The sequence below is a fragment of the Ochotona curzoniae genome, unplaced genomic scaffold (assembly GCF_017591425.1).
Source record: "Ochotona curzoniae isolate NIBS_2020 unplaced genomic scaffold, NIBS_Ocur_1.0 scaffold_2587, whole genome shotgun sequence".
Classification (NCBI taxonomy): Eukaryota; Metazoa; Chordata; class Mammalia; order Lagomorpha; family Ochotonidae; genus Ochotona; species Ochotona curzoniae.
In genome coordinates this window covers 7,485,534-7,510,768 of record NW_024467096.1, presented here as the reverse complement: position 1 = coordinate 7,510,768, position 25,235 = coordinate 7,485,534, and the positions used below count along the sequence as shown (strand labels likewise).

At 46.9% G+C, this 25,235-nt stretch overlaps 1 protein-coding gene across 1 annotated transcript in view; it reads right to left on the bottom strand.

Annotated features, from left to right (window-relative positions):
• The window catches only part of LSG1 (large 60S subunit nuclear export GTPase 1), a 30,637-nt gene extending 8,150 nt beyond the window's left edge, over positions 1-22,487 (bottom strand). The window contains exons 1-11 of the mRNA XM_041002912.1: positions 22,229-22,487; positions 20,459-20,585; positions 16,224-16,344; positions 15,974-16,060; positions 15,536-15,622; positions 12,325-12,385; positions 11,461-11,637; positions 7,809-8,204; positions 5,174-5,275; positions 4,948-5,091; positions 1,303-1,426 (exon numbers count right to left, since the gene is read on the bottom strand). Coding sequence (XP_040858846.1) covers positions 1,303-1,426; positions 4,948-5,091; positions 5,174-5,275; positions 7,809-8,204; positions 11,461-11,637; positions 12,325-12,385; positions 15,536-15,622; positions 15,974-16,060; positions 16,224-16,344; positions 20,459-20,585; positions 22,229-22,327 — 1,525 coding nt within the window. The 5' untranslated portion in view covers positions 22,328-22,487. The remainder of the gene's footprint in view (positions 1-1,302; positions 1,427-4,947; positions 5,092-5,173; positions 5,276-7,808; positions 8,205-11,460; positions 11,638-12,324; positions 12,386-15,535; positions 15,623-15,973; positions 16,061-16,223; positions 16,345-20,458; positions 20,586-22,228) is intronic.
• Between the last annotated feature and the right edge of the window lie 2,748 nt (positions 22,488-25,235).

The following is a 25,235-nucleotide window of genomic DNA, read 5'->3' as shown; positions in this document are numbered from 1 at the left end:
GTGTCTGGTACTGCTACTTTAGGTAGACTAACGTTCTTGCAGGCCACTTTATAGTTCATACGTAAGGTAAGTAAGTCATGTTCAACTGGCAAGTGTAATTTCCCACAAACATGGCTTTTCTTTCCTAATTGGGAGATTCCAGAAAAGCAAACACAGTCCTAGATCACAACCCTGTATCTGCAGGTATCAGCAAAGCAAATGTGCTAAGGGCTTTTCCTTAAGTCAGGTTGTCAGGCAAAAATATCAGAAACATTAACCTTGGCAGATGATCTGAAAAATGCTGAAGAAAAAGTCTGAATTTGCACCAGCATTCATTTCCATTAATTATTTCTACTTCTAATAATTATACTGTTGTACCCAAGTGAGCTGGCACAGAGGAGCACCAGGCACTGATTAAGATTTGAAAGCTCCCGGGGCCTAGTAGTCTAGTGGCTAAAGTCCCTGCCTTGCATGTGCTGGGATCCAGTATGGGTGCTGGTTCACTGCTCCACTTCCCATCCAGCTCCCTGCTTGTGGCCTGGGAAAGGATGGCCACAAGACCTTGGGACCCTGGACCCGTGTGGAAGACCTGGAGGAAGTTGCTGGCTTTGGATCAGCTCAGCTCCAGCTATTGTGGCCACTTAGGGCATGAACCAGCAGACAGAAGACCTTTCTGATTCTCCTTCTCCCTGCATATCTGACTTTTAACAGAAATAAATCTTTTTTTTTAAAGATTTATTTATTTTTATTGGAAAAGCAGATATACAGAGAGGAGGAGAGACAGAGAGGAAGATCTTCCAGCCAATGATTCACTTCCCAAACAGCCATAATGGCTGGAACTGAGCCAACCCAAAGCCAGGAGCCAGGAGCTTCTCCCAGGTCTCCAACGCAGGTGCAGAGTCCCAAGACTTTGGGCTGTCCTTGACTGCTTTCCTAAACCACAGCAGGGAGCTGGATGGGAAGTGCAGCTGCCGGGATTAGAACCGGCGCCCATATGGGATCCCAGCACTTGTAGGGCGAGGACTTTAACTGCTATGCTATTACGCTGGGCCCAAAAATAAATAAATCTTTAACGCAAAACAAAACAAAAAAAAAGATTTGAAAGTCCTTTATTGCTGGTGCATTAGCTCAGGCCCCAAAGAACTCCCAACTCCGACCTACAGCACAGCAGGATTTATACAGGCAAAAACACAAGCCAGGAGGGGCTCAGGCGGCCTGAGCTAATGCAGATCTGTCCTAAAGATGAAAAGTCTCTAATCACTAACTTTGCAGCCTGTTATTGCTATACATTTTGTTCTTATTCTAAGATCAATCACAACTTACGTCCGTAAGCCATCAACAGCTCTTCTGACGTTGGAGGTCGATGGGGATCGTCGTCCTCTCGTGGCTTGATGATGCTAATGCCGTAAGTAGCTTCCAAAACATGCCTTGGAATGTTCTGGCAGACGTGAGCTTGTCAAGGAATCCATTCTCAACACTGCTGTGACACACACATTCTTTCCCCAAAGGTAGTTTTTGTTAACTTACACAATTTCTTTTTTTTTTCTAACAAAACTTATTGTCTCAATTCCTATTTTTTGGTTATGGTTTACATTTTTGAAAAAAATTTATTAATTTTTATTGGAAAGTCAGATATACAGAGAGGACAGACAGAGAGGAAGATCTTCTGTCTGATGATTCACTTCCTTAGTGGCTGCAATAGCTGGAGCTGGGCTGAACCAAAGCCAGAAGCCAGAAGCTTCTTCCAGGTCTCCCACGCGGGTGCAGGGTCCCAAGGCTTTGGGATGTCCTCGACTGATTTCCCAGACCACCAGCAGGGAGCTGGATGAGAAGTGGAGCAGCCGGGATATGAACCGGAACCATGTGTTAGGACAGCACTGCAGTCAGCAGCTTAACGTGCAGCACCACAGTGCCAGGCCCCCGGTACAGTTCTTCTTAGATCTACCTTTGAGTACTTCTTCCGAGGAGGTTGCAGATACCACCTCCATGTTTCCTGCAAGCTGCTGAGAGGCAGCAGAGTTCTCATTTTGTACTCAGCAGCTGTGAGACCTCGGGTCGTCACTGCACTTCTCTGAGCCTCAATTTCTGATACATGAGAAAATGAAAATAACAGCAGAACTTGCCAAACAGGGACTGTTTCTGGAAGATCAAGTAGGTTTATTACTTGGTTTAGAAAAGCACACAGCAGGGCACATGCCGGCCAGGGCATGTGCAACTGTTGGGCACACTGCTTGGGGCTGGATGACTTGGGACAAACTAGAACTGGGGCCACTGAGGGTTTATTTGACACACATAACATTCCTAAGGGCTTCCATGGAGCAGGCCATTGTGCCTGCAGGTAACTGAGGGAACCAGGACAGGGGATGGATTGGATGCAGGAATTGGGAGGGCTTCCCCAGCGCACCCTCTGGACCACACCAGAGCCAGGCCTGGGAGCAGGCTGGGATGGGTAGGCTGCAGCACATGCCAGTGCTCGTAAGAGCCATGCTTGGAGGCAGGCCTGCTAGGCTGTCTTGGGGCCTGAGTGACTGGGCTGAATCACTTGCCAGTTTGCATGAGAGTCAGGGCTATGGGTGGGACTAGCCAGGCACCTGTAGCCACCAATATGGTACACGTGTGGGCTAGTGTAGGTGGCATGCCGGGCATGGGTCCTACAACAGACGACACACTTGAGAGGTCTTAGGGGGCTTCCCAACTAGACTGCTGTGCTTGTGTGCTCGCTCGTTCTGGGAAATGTCACAAGGACATGTGGTTGGGCCCGACAGCGTGGCCTAGCGGCTAAAGTCCTCGCCTTGAACACGCCGGGATCCCATATGGGCGCCGGTTCTAATCCAGGCAGCTCCACTTCCCATCCAGCTCCCTGCTTGTGGCCTGGGAAAGCAGTTGAGGACAGCCTGGAGCCTTGGGACCCTGCACCTGTGTGGGAGACCTGGAGGAGGTTCCTGGCTCCCAGCTTTGGATTGACGCAGCACCAGCCGTTGCGCTCACTTGGGGAGTGAATCATCGGATGGATGATCTTCCTAGCTGTCTCTCCCCCTCTCTGTATATCTGACTTTAAATAAATAAATAAATCTTAAAAAAAAAAAAAAAGGACATGTGGTCAAATGCCACAGCAAAGGCTGCAGGACTGGGCCACCTCACTCACTAACTCCTGGGCAGGAGAACAGGCCCCCAAGCACAGGAAAGACTAAACCACCAGGAGAGTTTGGGTATCTTTTCAAAGGATGGAAAGAACAATACTCCAAGCCAGGTTTTACAGCAAGTAACTGGGTCTGTTGACACACTGAAGCAGATATGGCCAGCCAACAGGCCTTAGAATTTCTCACCTTTACTGCCAACAATTTCTCAGAACAATCAAGATCACTCAAGTAGGGCCCAGGTTCTAATCCCAGTGGCCCAACTTCCCATCCAGCTCCTTGCTTGTGGCTTGGGAAAGTAGTCGAGGACAACCCAAAGGCTTGGGTCCCTGCACCTGTGTGGGAAACCCGGGGGAAGCTCCTGACTCCTGGCTTTGGTTCAGCCCAGCTCCAGCCCTTGTGGCTGCTTGGGAAGCGAAAGGTGAATCATTGGCTGGAAGATAAGTCTCTCTGTCTCTCCTCCTCTCTGTATATCTGCCTTTCCAATAAAAATAAATAAATCTTAGAAAAAAAAAAATCGGGCCTGGCACGGTGCCCTAGTGGCTAAAGTCCTCGCCTTGAATGTGCCGGAATCCCATGTGGGTGCCAGTTCTAATTCCAGCCACCTCACTCCGCATCCAGCTCCCTGCTTGTGGCCTCGGAAAGCCGTCAAGAACGACCCAAAGCCTTGGGACCCTGCACCCATGTGGGTGGCCTGGAAGAAGTTCCTGGATTCTGGCTTCGGATCAGCGCAGCACTGGCCATTGCGCTCACTTGGGGAGTGAATCATCAGACGGAAGATCTTCCTTCTTTATCTCTCCTCTTTATATTTGTGATAAAAAATAAAATAAATATTAAAAGAAAGAAAAAGAAAGTCACTGCAGTAACATCCATGGAACACCTTTTCCCTCTCCAAGGTGTCTAGGGTAACAGCAAACGGCCGACTCTGTTCCTGGTGCAGTGCAGTGGTGTTCCAGCAGAGCAGCACACCTCCCTCCTTCCCTTCACTGACTGACTGGGGACGCAGGAGGGAAGACGGAGACATTTATCTCACTAGCCTTCTAAACCCTCCCCAAACCTGTCCATCCTAATCGGAGGACCACATGGATCTGTACCCACCTCACATTTGTAATAAATAGTAAAATAAAAATTTAAGAAGAAAATAAAGGGGCCCAGCGGCGTGGCCCAGCAGCTAAAGTCCTCACCTTGAACACTCCGGGATCCCATATGGGCGCCGGTTCTAATCCAGGCAGCTCCACTTCCCATCCAGCTCCCTGCTTGTGGCCTGGGGACAGCCTGGAGCTTTGGGACCCTGCACCTGTGTGGGAGACCTGGAGGAGGTTCCTGTTCCCAGCTTTGGATCGGCGCAGCACCAGCTGTTGCGGTCACTTGGGGAGTGAATCATCGGATGGAAGATCTTCCTCTCTGTCTCTCCTCTTCTCTGTATATCTGACTTTGTAATAAAAAATAAGTAACTCTTTAAAAACTAAAGAAAGAAAAGCCTTTGGCAAGCATTCAAACCATGTCAGCTTTTAACCTTCAATGCAGTCAACGACAATGTACCTGTGGCTACCTCCCCATTTTATGGAAAAAGAAAAAGTACCTGGAATTTAAGCAAGTTTTCCAAGGTTGTTCAAACAGCTGAGTGGCGCTACTAAGCAGGTTTGCAACTTGGTTCCATGACACCAGATTATCCTGATGGAACCAGGTCCTGAGGTCCTGATGCTAGTTCACTATGCAGACTGCAGTCACAAGAAAGTATCTGAGATTGTCTGCGCTTCAGATACTAAAGCCTAGTCCTTGAGATGCGGCTGGGAGGCAGCGTTTAGACAACTCACACACAGAAGGATATCAGTGACACTGGGGGGACATGATCCCTCATCTGGTCGATGGGCAGGATGCCACTACAAATCATCTCTGCCTTTGTGGACACAAACGATGGCATCACCAGGCCGGGGCAGTCACATAAGCAGAGGCCGGGCTCCACGTAGAGAGTCTGAAAGACGAGAAGATGAAGCTGAGCGTGCAGCGGGTGAAGGCAAGCGAGCCGCACAAGTGGCACAGGACTGTGGAAGTACCTGAAAGTGCTTGGTGTGACCGGGGGTGGCAGACACAGACACCTTCTTGTTGCCCATGATGGTGTTAATGGTTGAACTTTTACCAACATTAGGGTATCCCACCTGTAAGAGATGCAGGGGTTACCAGTCAAGCAGTACATTTACCAAAAACCCATAGATTTCACATACATGTTGCAAAACACCAAACAAGCACTGAATTACTTGAGAGGTTTATCTGAAATGGATATTCTGTCTGTCGGCATTCTCCTGTGGAGTGGTAATTTTTACTTAGTCTTTAGTGACAAATAGTTCAGCTATATAATTGGCAGTTAAGGTGCCATTTAAGATGCCCACATCCCATGGTGGCATTGCTTGTGTCTGGGACCCAGTTCTAGCTCCTGCCTGCAGCTCTCTGCTAATGTGGACCCGGGGAGACAGCAGTGATGGCCCAAGTGACTTGGTTCCTGCCACCCAACTAACAGACTTCAGTTGTACTTTCAGTTCCTGCTTCAGCCAGGCACAGGCCCAGCCGCTGTGGCCATTCTGGGAGTGAAGCAGCAGATGGAAGCACTGGATCTGTCTCTCAAATAATAAGTAACACAAATTAAACTGCAGGGGCTACAGTAAACCTCCTTTCCTTCACTCTGGTTTATTGTCCTAATTGGAAAAGTTGCATAATAAATATCATTTCTAGCATCTTAAATTTCCATAGCTAAGAATGGGGAAACCTGGAAGCACGCTGCTGTGCACTTTCACAGTCACTTCTGGAATTAGCGTATATAGTCACGGTGGTGATATGGTTCCTTTTCCTCTAGTCCTTATGCACTATCTACGCAGCTCAAGCACCAGTCCTATTTTGCCTGGCCAAGATGTGAAGATTGTCCATCACTAGGACATTTACAAGGCAATCTGCAGAGGACCACAGGATGCCAACAGAACACTGCACTGGGAATCTGAAGACAACATTGAGAAATTCAATCTCATTCTATTCTCTCAGTAATTTACCTAACAGGAAGAGGTGAACTTCAAGAGAATGGCAGAAGATACATGGGTACTCTCAAAAGTGTGGAAAATGGAATTAAAGATGTCTACACTGGTTAAAAACAAACAAAAAAAAACACTTTATGTTGGTGCAACAATTCATGCATATCAAGAATACTCAAAAAGTTCATGAAAATGTATATAAAAACATAATGCAAAATCCCAGTTGCTCCTCCCCCACCCATCAAAATAAACCTATTCTCTGCCCAATAGGTTAAGCTACCACCTGCAACACCAGTGTCCCACTGGTTTGAGTTCCAGCGGCTCCACTTCTGATCCATCTCACCGTTGATGAGCCTGGGAAAGCAGCAGCAGATTGCCCAAGTGCTTGGGAGACCTGGATTAGAGTCTGTCTACAGCCTGGCCCAGCTCTGGCTGCACTAACCATTTGGACAGTAAGTCAAAAGATATATCTATCTATATCTCTCCCCTCCTCTCTCTGTAACTCTGTCTTTCAAATAAACAATTCTAAAAAAAAAAAAAAAAAAAAAAAAGGGCAAGGCGCAGTAGCCTAGTGGCTCAAGTCCTTGCCTAGCATTTGCCACGATACCACGTGGGCACCAGTTTCTATGCCAGCTGCTCTACTTCCCTTCCAGCTCCCTGCTTGTGGCCTGGGAAAGCAGTGGAGATGGCCCAAAGCCTTAGGACCCTGCACCTGTGTGGGAGACCTGGAACAATCTCCTAGTTCCTGGCTTCAGATCAGCTTAGCTCCAGTCACTATGGCCAGCTGATGGATGATTTTTGTTTCGCCTCTCTGTAAATCTGACTCCCCCAACTACTCCCCCCACCAAAAGAGCTCAGAAATGAGACAGGGAATGTAAGATTGCAAAGTCTAAAGGGGGTGTTCGATGGTGTAGGGCATCAATCAGAATGGATGGGACCTTCTCCAAACCAAACTTGAGATGGTACCCAGTCATCCTGGCTGGGGAAAACAAAGTTACATAGTCTGATCAACAGTCAGGCCAGCAGGCAGCTCAGAAAGAACAGAGAGAGGTGAGCTGACAGCAATCCAACTGAAAGACCGGGTGGGTGTCTCAGGAGAGACCCAGGGCTGTAACACACCTGATGGATCTCAGGATAGAGCTCAGCCCGCAGTCTGTACTCAAGAGAATGGAGTCCAGTTCCTCCTGCCGTTTCTCCTTGACAAAGGGTTTGCTGGGTGTGAAACAAGAATCCTCCCAAGGTTTTACTGCCTAGTGCTATCACAATGGGTAACCCATGTGAGGCTGGGCAGAGCGGATGCCCCTGGCATGGTCTCCTTGGGGGAAAACTTGGGGCTGCTGGCAGGACTTTGCCATGTGAAACACTGGGCTGTGTCCCGGGCATGCTTCCGAGGTGCCAATGGTCCTTCCCACTGCTGCGCTGCTGTCCCAAGGCATCTCTGACACAGGGCAATTTCTAGCTTCTGACCCAACAGGTGCACACCCACCATGAGCCTAGACAAAATGTGTCCCTTTCAGCTGGACTCGGCCTGTCCCACTTCCTTACCCAATGATGCCAACAGCAGCAAGAGGGCAAGGCCAGCAGCCTCACTGGTCCAGAGTCCTTGTGCAGCTATCGAAGGAAGAATAAGGGTCCTCGTATGGTAATAATTCTATGGCACATTTCATCTTACCAATCCAACAGTGAGCTGTCCATCCTTCACCTTCTTTCCAATGTGTAGCTGCTTGAAGAGTTCCAGCAGTTCCTGCTTTGACACCAGGTGACTGGAATTGTGTATCTGTCTCCTTGGTGGGGTGCCGCTGCTCTGAGCCTCCGAACCCACAGCACAGTTTCCCTTGCAGTCCCCACTACAGGCCTCTTCCTCAGGGCCGCTGTCTTCTTCTGAACACGTCTGCCAGTCCTCCTCCTCCTCCTCCTGGCAGTCTTCATATTCACTGTCATCTTCATCACTAGCAGACTCTTCACTGAGAGGGAGCACAGCCCTGATCTGGAGCCGTTCAGTCTCATCACAGCTAGAGTCTTCAGACTCGCCTATGTAGGTCTCTCCAGGAACTCTGTTTATTTGTTCCTGATGAAAAAGCACAAGTCACACAAGTTAAAAGTGTGTAACAACTGCACTATACTCCTGTGAAGGCAGTCAAGGAGCTGGTTATGTGAGATGAACTGACGGCAAGAAAAGTGACAGTAAGAACTGGAAAGGGTGATGACAGGAGCAGATGCTATAACCAGACCATCAGCTGTGCTGCCCTCTGGGGAGAGGAGGCATGGAGAAGCTTCACATGTTTAACATTTATTTGTTTTTATTGGAAAATCAGATATACAGAGATGAGGATAGTGAGGAAGATCTTCTGTCTGATGATTCAATCACCAAGTGGCTGCAGTAACCGAAGCTGTGCTGATCCGAAGCCAGAAGGCAGGAGCTTCTTCCAGGTCTCCCATGCAGGTGCAGAGTCCCAAGGCTTTGGGCTGTCCTTGACTGCTTTCCCAGGCCACAGGCAGGGAGCTGAATGGGAAGCGGGGCTGCCAGGATTAGAATTGTTGCCCACATGGGACCCAAGCCTTTGCAAGGTGAGGACTTTAGTCACTAGGCTACCACATTGGGCCCAGAGCTTCACTTTATATTGTACACATCTCTGCAGTACTGGAGCCTTGTACAAGTAACATATACTATTTTGTAATTTAAATTAAAGCTTAAAAAAAAAAAGAGGGGTGGGCATCCCATGTTAAACAGACTCTTTGGAAGTACATTACTTTGTAATGGACTGTAGAATAAAACAGCATTTCTCTTTAGCAATAATACATTTAGCATTCACTTCCTTGTACAAAGAAGGTATCCTCTGCAACCTTTCCTTTGTTTCACATTTTTAAAGACTGATTTGCCCATTTAAGGAGACTGTTATTCTTTCAAAATTATAATGTGCCTGTAACAAGTCAGAGCACAGTGGATTTTACACAACCTCTAAATGAACCAAACTCCTGTGTGGAGTTTCCCAAACAAAGTCCCCCCAACCAAAAAAAGGCAAAATAATTTACTACTCATGAAAGTATTCCTATTGATACCAAACAAAAACAAGGTAATTACTAATCCTTGTCCACAAGGTTGAACTGGCTGGGATTTTGAAAGCGATACAAGCTTTGTATCATTTCCAAATAATTTAGTGTAGAATGATGGAAGCCACAAAAAGGAGATAATGAATTCAAATATGTATTTTAAATTTTAGGGAAGGAATCATAAAAGCAAAACATCAGGAAAAAGAAATATGATTTCAGAATATTATCTGGCAATTCAAAAAGATATCCAAAGAACCCTAAAATTGTAGGTAATATTATGCATGATAAATGAGCAGTATATAAAAAATTATGTCATAAATAAGCTTTTCTGAATCATTTTATAAATATCAAATTATAAACCTGAGACAACAGGGAGAACAGTAGCATTTCAGGAAACTTAAAAGAGCCAAAATGGTGCCTGATTCTCAGAAAGAATCAGCGAAAAAGCCAAATATTGCAATACAGAGATTGGTCACAAAATAACTGCAGATCAGCAGGTGAGTCCTAAAACTAAGGCAGTAACCAACAGGAAGCAACCAAGGTTCCTCGCACACAGCTCTACTTCCGTTTGGAATTCCAAATGCAAAAAACAATCCTTTCCCCATTTCTGAATGTACTAGCAAGCAGTGCACAATAACACAGGGGCAAACATCTGCTCAAACATTCCCGGAAGACACTGACTTCTGGGATAGATTCCTTATGTCTTAAACAGCAGTAATGATTTAAGAAAGGAAGCTACGGAGACCAATTATTGAAGAGAAGTACTTTTGCTCGCTGTTAGGAAAACTAAAGAAAAAAAATATGTAAGGCACTCTGAATAGTGGTGCCTGATAGAGAAAATTAATTATTATTTTTCAGAAGACTTATTTTACTTAATTGAAAGGGAAAAAAATATATAGAGAAACAGACAGATGTCTTTAATCTTCTGGTTTAGTTCCTAAATGGTTGCAATGGCCAGGGCTGGGCCAGCTTGAAGCCAGCAGCCAATAATATTATCTAGATATTTCTACAATATATTACATATATTATATAACATATTATATATTACACATATTATACATTCTATATACTATAATATATAATCTGTATACTATCATAAAGCCAAGAGCCAGGAGCTTCTTCTAGGTCTCCTACATGGGTGTAGGGTCTCAAGGCTTTGGGCCACAAGCAGGGAGCTAGATGGGAAGTGGAGCAGCTGGCACATGAATCAGCACCCTGTTGGGATCCTGGCGTTTGTAAAGTGAGGATTTAGTCACTGAGCCATCACACAGGGCCTACATAAACAAAGATAAAATGAGATCTGCTAATACATCTTTTTTCTAAACATTTTTTGGGGGAATGATTTGTGTACACGATCAATGACAACCATAAGTACAGAATATCTCCTGAAAAGGGAACTCTGAATGAGAGTATCCTCCCAGCTCAACATGCACGGAACAGCCAGCAGATTGCTTTTTACGCTGGGATGAGAAAAGGAGAGCAGGCAAAAGGTTGTCAGGTATGAATCCCTTCCAGGTCAACAATTCTACTACTAGTTTCTTTTCTTACTTAGTTATTATTCAATCAGAAAATAAAAATAAAAAATAAATCCCATACTGCTTTCAGTTGACCCTTTTGTTCTGACTTCTCCTAAAGCAATTACTAAGTCATCATGAAATTTCCTACCCAACTTCCTGCCTGAAATTTTAAAAAAAGGGACCCTAGAGACATACCAAACTATCTGACAACTACAAAACAAACATACACACACAACCTGCTGATTCCCTGTTCTATAATGCATCCTTCTACAATAGTATAGAGAGAAAAACAGAATAAAACAAAAACTAATTCCCACAAAATCTGCAGTAAGGGCTGTGTGCTGTGGCCTAGTGGCTAAAGTCCTCACCTTGCATGCGCCAGGATCCCATTTGGGCTCTGGTTCTAATCCCGGCAGCCCCGCTTCCCATCCAGCTCCCTGTTTGTGGCCCGGGAAAGCAGTAGAGGACGGCCTGGAACCTTGGGACCCAGCACCTGCATGGAAGACCCAGAGGAGGCTCCAGGTTCCTGGTTTCAGGTCGGCTCAGTGTTGGCTATTACGACAACCTGGAGAGTGTATCAATGGATGGAAGATCATCTTCACTGTCTCTTCTCATCTCTGTATATCTGAGTTCCCAATAAAAATAAATATTAAAAAAAAAATCTGCAGTAAGAAAAACAAAAGCACAAATAGCACACGATTCCAAGACGATAGCACTCCTCCCAGAACCTCCTCTCCAGACTGTCCCCCAGGTTACCTTAGAGTCCCCATTCAGCTGAACGGTTTCCGCCAAGGCTGACCAAAAGATAACCTGCACATCTTCTTTTTCAAAGTACGAGGCCCAGGCACTCCGCTGCTCAGCAGTCAGCAAGTCTGCCTTGTTTATGAGAATAATGTTCTCCTTACTGGCATCCACTTCTTTCACGTAGCATTCCTACACAAGGCAAGGATGTCAGAAAGCCTCTTCAAACACATATAAGGAAGCTACTGCCTCCAGTCCCAAATCACTTTAATTTAGACTCCTAATCACAGCCCATTCTACTAATCCCCTCAGCAGGCTATGAGGTTTCATGTTATTCACTGGCGAATTTAAAATAATCTGTTCTGTTCCTGGCAGGGCGCTCCCTGCACATCCCCCCGAAGTACGTGCCATGTTAACTCACGCTGGTACTACACAGCCTCCTGTGACCCTCACACCCTGGTGGTGCTGTGCAAACTTAATTTTCTTATAAACACCACAGGGAGTGATAATTAAGATGTGAAAGGAGAACTTAACAGCATGGATTAAAAAGTGAAGTGGCTAGAAAGATGTGAAAACAACAAACCTGCTGTTTCAGTAGATGGCTCTGTAAATCAGAAAGTTCTAGCAAATATCTATTAGCAAAGTGGATTCTGAAGTATAAAGTCAGAAAGCTCGTGTTTTTGCGCCTTCCGGCAGATGGAAGCAGTTGTCTGACAGAACGTCTGTCTACACAGTGGCATTATGCAAGCTCCTGCCTGGGGAGGAAACCTCATGAAACACAGCTGCCAGGTACAGAAGGCCTGCTGACAAGCCCTGCTCTGACCGATGCTGAACTCTGTGCAAGGGAGGAGAATCTGCATTTTGTCACATGTTACTCACCAGATCCTCACATCTGAACAGCAGGGGGTTTCGAGCATCTACTATCTGGACCACAATATCACTGAAAAACAAATGTCAGACATTCCACTCACTATGAGGTCAAAGGGAGCACGGACCATATACACAGGAAGCAGTTTCCATATATCAAGCACATGACAGAGACTTTATGTATTTTTCAGATTTATTTATTTTTATTTTAAGACAGAGAGAGAGAGAAAGAGAGAATCTTCCTCTCCAAATGATTGTAACAGACAGGGCTGGGCCAGGCTGGAGGCAGGAGCTTCACCTGGGTCTCCCACTGGGTGCAGGGGCCCCAGCAATAGGTCCATCCTCTGCTCTAGCCAGGCACATCAGCAGGCAGCTAGATCATAAGTGGACTCAAAACCGATGTGCATTTGGGATGCTGGAGTCACACACAGGCGGTGTCTTTACCTGCTATACCACAATGCTGGACCCAAATCATTTTATTTTAATGTATGCTGATCCCCAGCTTATACATAAGAAAACTGAAGCTTAGAACAGCTTAAGCAGCTGGCCCACCAGGTAGACAGTCAGTAGTGGAGCAGGGATAGGGAGCCAGACAGCCTGGCCCAGAAGTCGTGCTCTTAGCCACAATACTCCACTACCTTGATTCTGCCTGGTGGAGCTCAGATGACATGCCAGTGCCAAAACCTCTGCTAAGCTCTCCTGGTGAGAAGCGTGTCTTCCAAATCTTTAGTCCAAGGTGAAGCCTACTAATTATACACCGCCTAATCTGCCCTAATGCTAAGGCTTCAAAAGAAAACTAATAAATCACTTGCTGACAGCTGCCGCTATAGGAGTATCTTATTTAAATCTAGGAATGACAGAGAAGAAAGCTTGTACCCAGCCTGATAACTCCTACTGAAATCCAAGTAGCAGATGGCTCAGCCAGGCTGTTGCCAAACAGGAGACATCTGCTCGAGGGAAGACATCAATAAATATTTCCTCTCAAAAGATGTGGCAGTAGTCACTTTATTAATATTTTTGTGTAACTCAGATCCACTTCCACATAATACACATCATGTTCCTTGAGAAACATATTCTTGCTCATTAAAAAAAAAAAAACACTACATGATAAAAATAACAAATACTGCAATTCAATTGAAGATAGATGATTCAGTAAGTGCAGGCCCTCTCCTGGGGAACCAGTTGTTGATTTAGGGGTATAAAAAGTACAAAAAGGGGGCTGGCACCCGGGCTCAACAGGCTAATGCTCCACTTTTTTTTTTTTAAGATTTATTTATTTCTTGGAAAGTCAGATATACAGAGAGGAGGAGAGACAGAGAGGAAGAGCTTCTGTCCGATGATTCACTCCCCAAGTGAGCGCAAGGGCTGATGCTATGCCGATCCAAAGCCAGGATCCAGGAACTTCTTCCAGGTCTCCCACACGGGTGCAGGGTCCCAAGGCTTTGGGCCGTCCTCGACTGCTTTCCCAGGCCTCAAGCAGGGAGCTGGATGGGGAGTGGAGCTGCCGGGATTAGAACCTGTGCCCATATGGGATCCCGGGCGCGTTCAAGGTGAGGACTTTAGCCGCTAGGCCACTGCGCCGGGTCCCTAATGCTCCACTTTCAAGCACCACACATCCCATATGTGTGCTGATTCGTGTCCTGGCTGCTCCACTTCCCATTCAGCTCCCTGCTGGTAGACTGGGAAAACACTGGAGGATGGACCAAAGCCTTGAGATCCTGTACCCTTGTGCAAGATCCAGACAAGGCTAATAGCTTATGGCTCCTGACTTCAGGTTGGCTCTGCTTTGACCACTGCGGCCATTAGGGGAATGAACTAGGAGATGAAAGACCTCCCTTTCTCTCCTCTTCTCTGTAATTCTTTCAAATAAAAATAAAGTTAAAAAAAAAAAATTATCCCTTGGTTTCCTACAATCTGCTGTGACAGGGCTCACTGTCTTTGTACCTGTAATACACAGAAGCATATTCTCCTTGTATTTTGCTAGATACTGAATTCTCCAAGTTCAAGGACTACAACTTCTTAAAAAATTTACTTGGAAGGCAGAGTAACAGGAAGATCTCCCATCTAGTACTTCATTCCCCAGTGGTTGCAATGCCCAGGGCTGGACCAAGCCGAAGCCAGCTGCCTGGAACTAATTCTACTCAGGTCTCCTAAGTGGGTAACGGGCCCAAGCACACGGGTCATCACACACTGCTGTCCCAGGTACATCGGCGGGGAGCTGAAACCAAAGCTCCCGAGACCCGACCTGGGATGCAGGCGATGCACTCAGTGGCCTCCCTGTGGCAGCACAATGCTGCCTCTCAAGGTTGCCTTTTACTCCCCTGTGTCCCGGCGCCTTGTCTGTAAGTGAACTCCATACAAGCCAGCTGAAGTGCGCTCACACACCTGCTTCCCCCATAGCACATATCCTCTCTGTAAGCACGATTCTACCTTCCTATGACTGTATTTTTCTGTCAGGAGCCACGTACTATAGCCACACTGAAGCCATTTTGAATATAGACCTATGGGACAGTGGAAAACCCCTGGCTGGCTAGATGCTTGGGAAAGAGGTTATGAAACTAATCACATGCTTAGCCTCAATTGTTTCTAGCAGCTGTTTCAGAATGTGATTTATGCTGTACCTGCCGACATCTTGTTACTGATTACCTATGCTATTGTTGATATGTTGGTTACTATTGTTGATATGGTGGTTGCTCAAGAACAATCGGTCTTGAGACCATGGCCTGTGTCCCAGTTTCTCCTTCCCTCCCTGAGCCTTAGTTATTGAAGAATATAAAACCCCTCAGTTGAAATCAATAAACTGACAGCTTGATCAGACATCCTGTCTTGCTGTCCATTCTTCGTGTCTCTTGTCCAGTCATTCTCTCCTAGTTTGGTTGCGACCCCCGTTGACTGTCCTGCTGGACGGGACATTTTTCATGTCACCAACAGGAACTCAATATCTACATATATACCTGTGGAATTAACTATAGGTGCTTCAGAACGGAAAATATTCATCATTCCCACACACTTAGCAATGTCCTCATCTGGAAACAAGAGTCCATTTACAATCACAGTCCTATACTGTCAGTGTTTCAAATTCTCAACAGCCTTTTGTAATCTTAACCTGACACTCCCACAGCAGAGGCTAAGCCCATGAACACATGCTAACATCCAATAACACCCAAAAGGAGTCTAACGGGACGACACTGTCTTCATTACACAGATGAAAGCTGTCACTTACCTTCTCTCAATGACCCTCCAGAGCTGGCGCCAGAAGTCCAAATTCCGCTCAAATGGAGTCAGTATCAGCTTTTGCTCCTCTTCTAGCCTGGCTTTAGAATGAGAAGTTTATATTTTTGCCAGGCAATGATTTGAAGTAGCATAAGCACTCCAATTTATTTTTAGAAAGATTATTACAGAGATACCATCTAAATTTGTATACTCCTTCCCCGAGTTAATAATAATAATAAAAAACACATTCCACCAAACTCAACTTTGTCATAAGCCAGTGAAGCCCTGGAAGCTTGACCGATCGCACACAGTCACTGTTCCCCCCCCACTCCTAGCAGCATGCTCTGGAGAGCAGCCATCAGCTGCAGGAGAGGACAGAGGGACAAGGGCCAGGAATGGACCAGAGTGAGCTGCTCATCTTGTGCAGGCGCACATGGAAAACACTCACCGGACAAGCTGACGCCTCCATTTGAGGAAGTTATCTTTCTCTGCCTGTTTGAGTTCTTCTGGGCTAGTGTTTTTGTCCCACTTGGGCCTGAAACAATCGTAAAGGGGAAACAATTCCACATGTAAGTTATCAAACAGGAGACTTGGATATAATAATGGCAGCTGAGGAAAGCAGGCAGGAAAAATGCAAATACTAGCTTTCGAAGTTTACGCAGGGGCCATGTACTGCTCTAAGTTCTTGTTTGACTCACCTCCGTGGGATACACAAGAACTGTCTGTTCTCCTCGTGGAGTTTCTTAATTCTCTGGCTCTCTTCAAACGACAGGAGTCCAGCTCTAGCCTCAGGCAGCACAAACTTAATATTAAGCTTCTCTGTTGAAGAGGAAGAAAAGTACTGTTATTTAAAAGGCAACACAGAAGCTGAGTGTTGGTCATTTTCATAAACTTGAAAAACCAAAAATGTGAAAGTTTAAAACAGGATTTAAGCTCTCTTGATTTGGAGTCTTGAATAGACTTGAATTGCCTTGAATCAACTATAATTTCCAAATGATGCTTTCTGTGAAAAAAAAAAAATTGCTAAAGTTTCCAAGATGTCAGCCATTTCTTAAGAGGCTTTATAAAATCACATGCTTAATATTTTTCATAGAAACGTTAAGAGTGGGAAGGAGAAAGCGTACCACCAATCTCATGTGATGTAGGGAGAACCATTCAAAGCCAGTGTGAATTGATGAAGATGCAAAGACTTTGTGAACAAACCTGTTTTACTTAGAATTGGTGAATTACTCTGTTGCTAAACTTTGTATATTTACAAAGAACAGTATTGGTGCAGGAACCTGTGGGTACCAGACCCCTGTTCCAGCTCCACCCCCGAAGCTGCTCCCGGCCTCCTCGGCCTGCCCACATGCACCAATGGTCAGTTTCCATGAGCAGTGGTGACTCCAGGGGAGAAGATTCCTTGAGAAACCAGTGAAGCTTCTCCCAGGAATGTCAAGGTTCTGTGTTAAAGACAAGGAAACATCTCCAGGCACATTTCCACGGAAGCCGGCACTGCAGTTGGCTGTCCTTGCCAGACTAGCCCAGCACCACGTGGGACCCTGGTCTGCTCCAAATGCTGCAGCATGTACTCAGCCTAACCACGACTGTCACGCGTGTCATCCTCAGGCAGCAGTCTCGACACACTCTCCCCTGCCCCGTCACTGATGCTTCCTTCACAGGGCTCCAGGCCAGTGGTGACCTCCCCAGCACTGCCTCTTCACCTCAGCCAACCTCTGGACTCTGGCTCCCCTGATTCATGCTTTCACCCCTAGTCCCTTTATTTCTTTCCATATCTAGGGAAACCACATGGTCCGTCCCTTCATCCATTCTCTCGAATTCCTTACTCCATTGCTCTCAACCTCCACAAAGCCCAGTCTCTTTCCCTAGTGCTGCTGTGAGCACTGTTGCAGACCACACAGAGCAGCGACCTGACCCCGCACACACACGGGGTCCAAGCCCCGAGGACTTGCCACAGGAGGAGGAAAAGCTTCCAGGTTCTTTTTGCCTTTTTTTTTTAATCCTTCTAAGGTTCTTTCTTTCTTTCTTCCTTTTTCATATTTATTGATTTTACTTAAAAGTCAGTTATGGGATGAGTCAGAGAGAAATAGAGAAAGACTTTCCATCTGCCTGTTCACTCCCCAAATGGTCTCAATGTTCACAGTTGGGCCGGTTTGAAACCAGGAGCTTCCCCAGGTGTCGCACATGGACACAGGACCCACAGGACTTGTGCCACCCTCTACTGCTTTCCCAGGCCATTAGCAGGGAGCTGGAGGGCAAGTGGAACAATCAGGAGTCAGATTGGTGCCTATATGGAATGCCAGTGCCATGGGTGAAATGATTAAGGTGCCACGCCACCATGCCTGTCCCACTGTGTTCTTAAGGTATTTGTCCAATTCCCTGAATGCTAACTACTGTCTCTCTCTTTTTAAGATTAACTTCAGCATTCTTAATTTTTTTTATTGGAAAGACAGATATACAGAGAAAAGGAGATACAGAGAGGAAGATCTTCCATCTACTGGTTCAATCCCCAAGTGGTTGCAACAGCCAGAGCTGAGCTGATCCGAAGCCAGGAGCCAGGAGCCAGGAGCTTCCCCTAGGTCTCCCACATGGGTTCAGGATCCCAACCAAGGCTTTGGGACATCCTCTACTGCTTTCCTGGGCCATAAGCAGGGAACTGGATGGGAAGTAGAGCAGTTGGAACATGAACCAGCACCCATATGGGATCTTGGCGCGTGTGCAAAGAGAGGATTTAGCCACGAGGCTATTGCGCAAGACCCAGTAACTACTGTCTTCAAGCTCCCTTGTGTCCCCCGGACATGACCCTGCCACCTAGAAGCCAGAGCACTGAGATCTGCAACCCTGCGACCTCTTCGTGGGCACTCGCCTTCAGCTTCCTGCTTCTGGCCTCTGAGCACGTCGGGCTGCTCCTATTAAGTGAGCTAACCCTTCCCATTCTGTTTCCACTCCCATTCCATTCCCATCTCCTTATGGTCGCAAACTCTGCTCCATCTCCCATTCATCTCTGGGTTCTTTTCAGTTTTGAAAAGTTAACTTTTAATTACATAATTACATCATACATAAACCCATCCTGACAATGCACTAAGGTAAACTCTCTCTGACCAACCTCTAATGCCTCCCACCCCTGCAATTCCAATTGGCTCCCTTGAGGTTTTAAATGAAACATGTGGTCTTCCAAGTCTTTGTTCTAACACTCACATCTATAAATGGGCTTTTTTTAAATTTGAAAAAAAGGAAAAAAAAAAAAAAGCAAACACCACCATGCACACTCCCTGTGAAATCTGAAACAGCTGAGCTCACAGAAGAGCACCGTGGCCAGGGGCCAGCAGATGGAGCAAACAGAAGATGTGGGTCGAAGGGCACCAAGTTTCCTTTAGCCAAGATAAAAGTCCTGGTGATCTAATGCATAATATGCTGACCACAATTAATATGCTTACTGTATCTGAAATTGGCTATGATAGTGTATCTTATACAATTATGTGAGATGGAATGTTACTGGGACCTGGGCAGTCATTTCATAATACATACAAACAACAAAGATGAAGTTGCACATTGTAATTCAGGAATGCCAGGAAAAGACACAACTAGCAAACAAAACCTCAAGTCCTGCACGGCACCCCGGGAAGACCCCCTTCCCCCTTCACTCAGGGCACCCCGGGAAGGCTCCCTTCACCCTTCACGCAGTGCACCCCGGGAAGGCTCCCTTCACCCTTGCTCCCTCTGGAGTCCACCCCTTGTCCTGCCATACCAGGTCAGCCAAACCTCCAGTCAGTTTCTCATGAAGGAGCCCGCTGCTTGCCACCCGGGCTTCAGCGCTCAGCACGCTGCTGCACAAGGGCCTGGCCTAACCACTCCTCATTCCTCAGCCCCAGGTAAGGCTGTGTTCTCACCTAGTCTTCCTTCAGAGACAAATGCTTATGATCTACATCTCTCAGAACCCCATGGTCTCCCACAGACTTCTTTCAAAGCAGCTAAAACAAAATCTTACAAAAATAAAACTGAACCTACTCAATACTGTGCTCTGGGCAGCCAATGTAATGCCTCAGAGAAGCAGGTGTCCAAACAATAGTTGGAGCACATGCTAAACAAGGGGATAACAGACATTTATAATAGTAACTTGGAGTAGAAACACTGGTCTATCGACAAAGGAAATCAGGGATGTATATGGCACGTGTCCATGTGCATAGCATCCAAATAACAGTAGGATCCCCATTACTGTCTGTAATCATACTTTCATGTTACATTTCTTCTTGTTTTCCTATGTTTGTCATGTCATGAAACATTTACACATCAGAAATGAAGTCTGTAAAAGTGAAACGAGTGACTATGTCACTGTAATAACTTGGGGATAAATACTAAGAGAGGGACATGGGGACGGAAGAGGGTGCAGGCCCTATGCATATAGATCTGTATCAAGAGGGGAAAAGAAATCTTTATATTAAAAAAGACACACTACTTTATTGTATGATTTCTGTGCTGCTTTTCCAAGTGTCTAAAAGACATACAAAAAGACAGAAGAGACTAATAAAAAAGTCATGCGCACACAAAACACCGTAACCTAATGTTTTAAGTCATGCTCTAAAACACAAGGGAAACCTGCCCAAGAGCAGCAAGGCTAAAATCTGTCTTCTCATAATTTTATCAGAAAAATGTTCCGGAAAATGCTGGCACTGTCCATCATACCATCTCCAAGACTGAGCTTCCTGAACCAGACACAATGAAGCTGACTCACTTGCCAGGTTGTTGACAGCCGCATCTGGAATGGATGCAGCCTGCTCTGTATCTCACCCGGCCCTTCCTAGACTGCTTCTTGGAATTAAAGACAGCCCCATCGGTGAGCTTAGCAAGACTCTCACACACTCCCAGTCAGGCTCGCTTGTAGCAGGACGAAAATGGGAACTGCTGTACAGGCACTCAGCGATACACCACCTACCAGCTACGAACTCCGTTCCTGCGAGTTCTGCAGTCGCCAGGAAGTCATCGAGCGAGCTCTGTTCCGTCACCGACTGAAGATTCAGACGACCCCAGTCATAGCCATCGTTGAGCTCACTAGTGTGCAACTATGAACAAAAACACAGAGCATTAAGTACAGCTGCTCTCTCTCCTGCTACTACCACCCGATATGTCCTAAATGCTCTTGCAAAGCATTTTCTTTCTTTTCTTTCCTTTTTTGAAGATTTTATTGTTTTTTTTTTTTTAATTGGAAAGGCAGATAGATATTCAGAGAGGGGATAGAGAGAAAGATCTTCCATCTTCTGGTTCACTCCGTAAGTGGCTGCAAAGGCCAGAACTGAGCTGATCTGAAGCCAGGAGCCAGGAGCTTCTGGGTTTCCCACACAGTTGCAGGGTCCCAAAGCTTTGAGTCATTCTCTACTGCTTTTACAGTCCACAAGCAGGGAAGCTGGATAGGAAGCGGAACAGTTGTAAGTGCTAGCTGCAAGGTGAGGGATTTAGCCACTAGGCTACCGTACCAGATCCTGAATTTTCATTTCATCTTGTTTTATTTGAAAGTCAAATGCCTGCCATGGCCAGGGCTGGGCCAGGATCCCAGAATTCTATCCAGGTCTTCCATGTGGGTGGCACAGACCCAAGCACTTGACCCTTGATCTGCTGTCTAGCAGGCTGTGCGTTAGCAGATGCTGGACAATAGCCAGGACTCAAACCAGACACCCCAACAGGGGATGTAAGCAGATACCGACCCTACAGTCTCAACTAAGAGAACATGAGCCCTGTCTGGCTCTGCCAGCTAGCTTGCAAGGATCACAAGAAACGCATGTGAGGGGCAAGCACACCGCAGAACTACAGATGCCACATCAGACACAGGTGTCCACCAGGGCAAGCGGTGTAGGTCTCAGCTCCACCATCAGCAGGCAGCAGGACATGGAAAGATTCCTGGCTCTCAGCCTTGGACTGGCCCAGTTTGGGTTGTTGCAGAAACTTTGGAAGTAAAATAGCACATAGATCTCTGTGCCTTTCAAATAAAATAAAGTTCATAAAAAGTGTATCACATATTAAACTAAACTCTACACAGTGACTCCAAGGTGTGTGACACATGATCATCACAGTTACACAGAAGTGCCCTTATCACACGGGAAACACTGCTACGATACTGCTAATTCTTAATTGTAGCCTACTGAAATTCACTACAAAGCTGGTGTAAACAACTAAACTGACTTCCAGGCACAACACAGAACTGGATAAACACCATCTTAAGCTATATCCTCAAAACAAACAAACAAAGTCAAAAGTTGATGCAATTTGCCTTGGGTCCCAGAATCGGCAAAAAATCAGAGCCATCTTTAGAATCCAAATTAAGTTTCTCCCTAACCCCACTTCCTTAAGTCCCCAAGAATAGTTTCTTTCCTATCCGTTCCAAGTCAGTACTGGTCCTGCGGCCCAAAACTCCTCTGGCCTGGCAGCACCTGGCTCTCACCCACGGGCCGGGAACGGATGCAGTCGGCACGGGATTTTACACAGCCCAGCGGCGACAGGCACAACCGAACCACCCGACTCATCTTGTAGGAAGGGCTCGCCCTCCCCAGCCTGGGCCCGGTCAGGAGGACCTGCTGCCCACACGTCCAGCTCTTCCCTCCTGCAACACGAGTGCTCTTCCCGGGACAGTCCTCGGACCTGTCACCCCTCGTGGACCCCTCGAGTTCTCGAAACTAAACCGAAAGGAACAGATGACCCGGCCCCAGCTCACCCAGGAGTCAGCATGCCGGTGGCCGTGACTCCTCTGGATCTGGCGGCGGACCAGCGTGCGGCCCAGCGACCCGCTCCCAGGCGCTTTCCGCCGACCCATCTCCACGCCAGCAGCTCCACACGGATCCGCTGAGGTCCCCGCGTGCGGCGGCCGCCATTCCCGGCCCAGCCCCCGGAAGTGACGCGAGCGAGCCCAAGTTATTCAGAACCGAAAGTGGGGGGGGGGAGAACGCAACGCCCTGCTCCAGAATGCTTTTGTTTTACTTAGATCTTCTATGACTGCAACAATGGTCGTTCTGTGACTTCCTGTGGCGAATCCTCCGAATGCCTCGCGCTTGCATAGCATGAGTGACAGGAATGGTACGTTCCAGATTTGTGCGTCAGTCTTTAGGGTCCGGCGAGACACCAGGGCCGTTCGCGTTCTCGGGCCTAGCCCCGCCTCCCGGCTGTGGCGTCAGCAGCAGGTGGACGCGCGGGGCAGCGTGTTTGAGTGGTCGGTTTCCCGGCGCTGCTTCCCAGCCGGCGTCCGCGGACGTGGCCTCGCCACGGGCTGGCTCTAGTCTTCCTCAGCTGCCGCTTGGCCAGGTTACAAGCGAAAGCGAGATCGGACTTCTGTGTTTCTAACATAATGTTGACGTTGTCCTGTAGTGGAAATGAAAGGAAGATGAGCGAGCCGCCCTCGCTCTTCACTGGATTGATTGTTGGTCATCTTGCTGCGGCCGCAGATGGAGTCCGAGGCGGTGCAGGATCGCAGCCAGCCTACCGCCCTTCCCTGTCGTGGACTCGGCCGTTCCCGAGGACAGTGGTCAGAGAGGCAGACGGCGTGTGCCAAAGTGATGCGTGTTAGTTGGACGGATTTAGCCATTCCACCGGTATGCCTTGAGGAAATTGGATGCCAGGCATCGTGCATATAAACAGCATTGTCACCTTCAAAAACAGGATTTTATAAGCAGCACAGAAAACATCTGGTCCAGTGCTGCTCAGACTAATGTGGATCTATGCCCCTTCATTAACAGGACGGTTCTGCCTCATTAGAGAGGGGTGTAGCCCGGGTCCCCCCTCTCTCTTTTTAAAATTTATTTTATATAGTTGATAAAGTTACCGAGAGACAGAGATCTTCCACCTGCTGAGCTACTCCCAAGATGGCTGCATGGAAGCCAGAACCTTTTTCCAGGTCTCCCACATGGATGTAGGGACTCAAGCACTTGGGCCATTTTTCGCAGCTTTTCCAGATGGATTAGCAGGGGGCTGAATTGGAGATGGAACAGCCAGCACTCCGTGGGGTACCTATATGGGATGCCCATATTGTAGGTATGGAAATATTAGTGGATTAATTCACTACTGCCACTCTGCTGGTCCCTGGGTGGTCTCTGCTTCAAAGAAGCTGCTAGGAGATTGCAATTTTTACTGGCCCATGGGCCATATTTTTAGTGGCAAGAGTAGGGTACAGAGGAAGACTCTTAATTAGCTAAAGGCCAATGACGCCAAGTTAGGAGCAAGCAAAGTTGGCACTATACACTCACCCATGTCTGCATTTCCTCCCAAACTCAGCTTTGGGGATGATCCAAGGATTGCTGCGCAGCCCTGTAAGAGCTGGCAAGGCTTTAGGAAGGTGGAGCTCCCGACCAGCCAGGGAAGGCATCAGGATGTGATTTCTCCCATTTCCAGGTTAGGAGTGCTGTATCTTTAAAATCTCCAAACAGAATCTAGAGAAGCAGGCCCTGGGGACGACCTATGGGACAGAATTAGCAGACAGCTCCTGGTGACTGCTCTGCAATTGGGTGGCCAAACAGAAAACCAGTTATTATTGGAAGTAAGAGTAAGTGGATTTGGAAGCCAGTGCCTTGGCTCAATAGACTAATTCTCCATCTCGAAATGCCAGCATCCCATGTGGGCACTGGTTCATGTTCCAGCTATTCCACTTCCCATCCAGCTCCCTGCTTATAACCTGGGAAAGCAGTGGAGGACACCCAAGTCCTTGGGACCCCACACCCACGTGGGAGAGCCAAAAGAAGCTCCTGGCTTTCAGCTTTGGATCAGCTCAGCTCAGGTTATTGCGATCACTTGGGGAGTAAACTAACAAATGGAAGAGAACTCTGTCTCTCCTGTGAATCTGCCTTTCAAGTAAAAAAAAAAAACTTTAACAAAAAGAGTAAGTGGATTTTATACTTTAACAATACTACTCATAGGAGATGATATAAAAAAGCCCGCCATCTTGTTCCTAGAAATTCAAGCAGGAGCTTGGAACATCACTCTATTCCCTTTTCCAGATGTTGTCACCTCCAGGGCTCTTGACAAGCAAACACGTCATGTTTCTGCTGTCTTTCCTTGAAGAGCTCCAGGAAATCTTAACAAGATAAACTGAAGTGATCATTTCATCAGGACTGTGGTGGGGGGCGTGTCCAAGGACACTGACATGGTGAGATTAATTAGCAGGAACTATTCCCAGCTTACATAAGCACAGATGATTTCAATATTTCCCCCAAGATATTACTCAGCTTTACCAATGACAAAGAACAATTTGAGTCTTGGTTTTCTTATCTGGTTAATTGGACTAATAATAGTAATGATAATTGCCATTTGGCGAGGGAGCAGGTGACAGAACTGTAAAGGCTTTGTCTAGAAGCTTGGGAGGTGGTCAAGTACCATTTTGTCACAGTACCACATTTATTTTCCCAGCATCTGGATGATACAAGTGGGAAAAAAACAGATAAAAACCTCACTGGATGATTGTCCCAAGAGAAAGGCAAAGAGGAAGGAAATTGAAGGTATTTTAACAACAAGGCCGTGGCACCCAGACTCACAGGCATAATGTGAGATGAAGTGGGGCGGGACGCGGCAATCCTGGCGTTGGAGGGTTGAGCAAGGTGCTGGCTGAGCCTAAGCAAGGGGGTTACAAAGATGAGTCAGCCCAGGTCCCTGTCTTCCAACTGCAGAAGCTGTTCCACCCACACACACACTTCAGGGAACAGCACAACCCAGACTTAACACCCCTCCTCCCTCGGTCA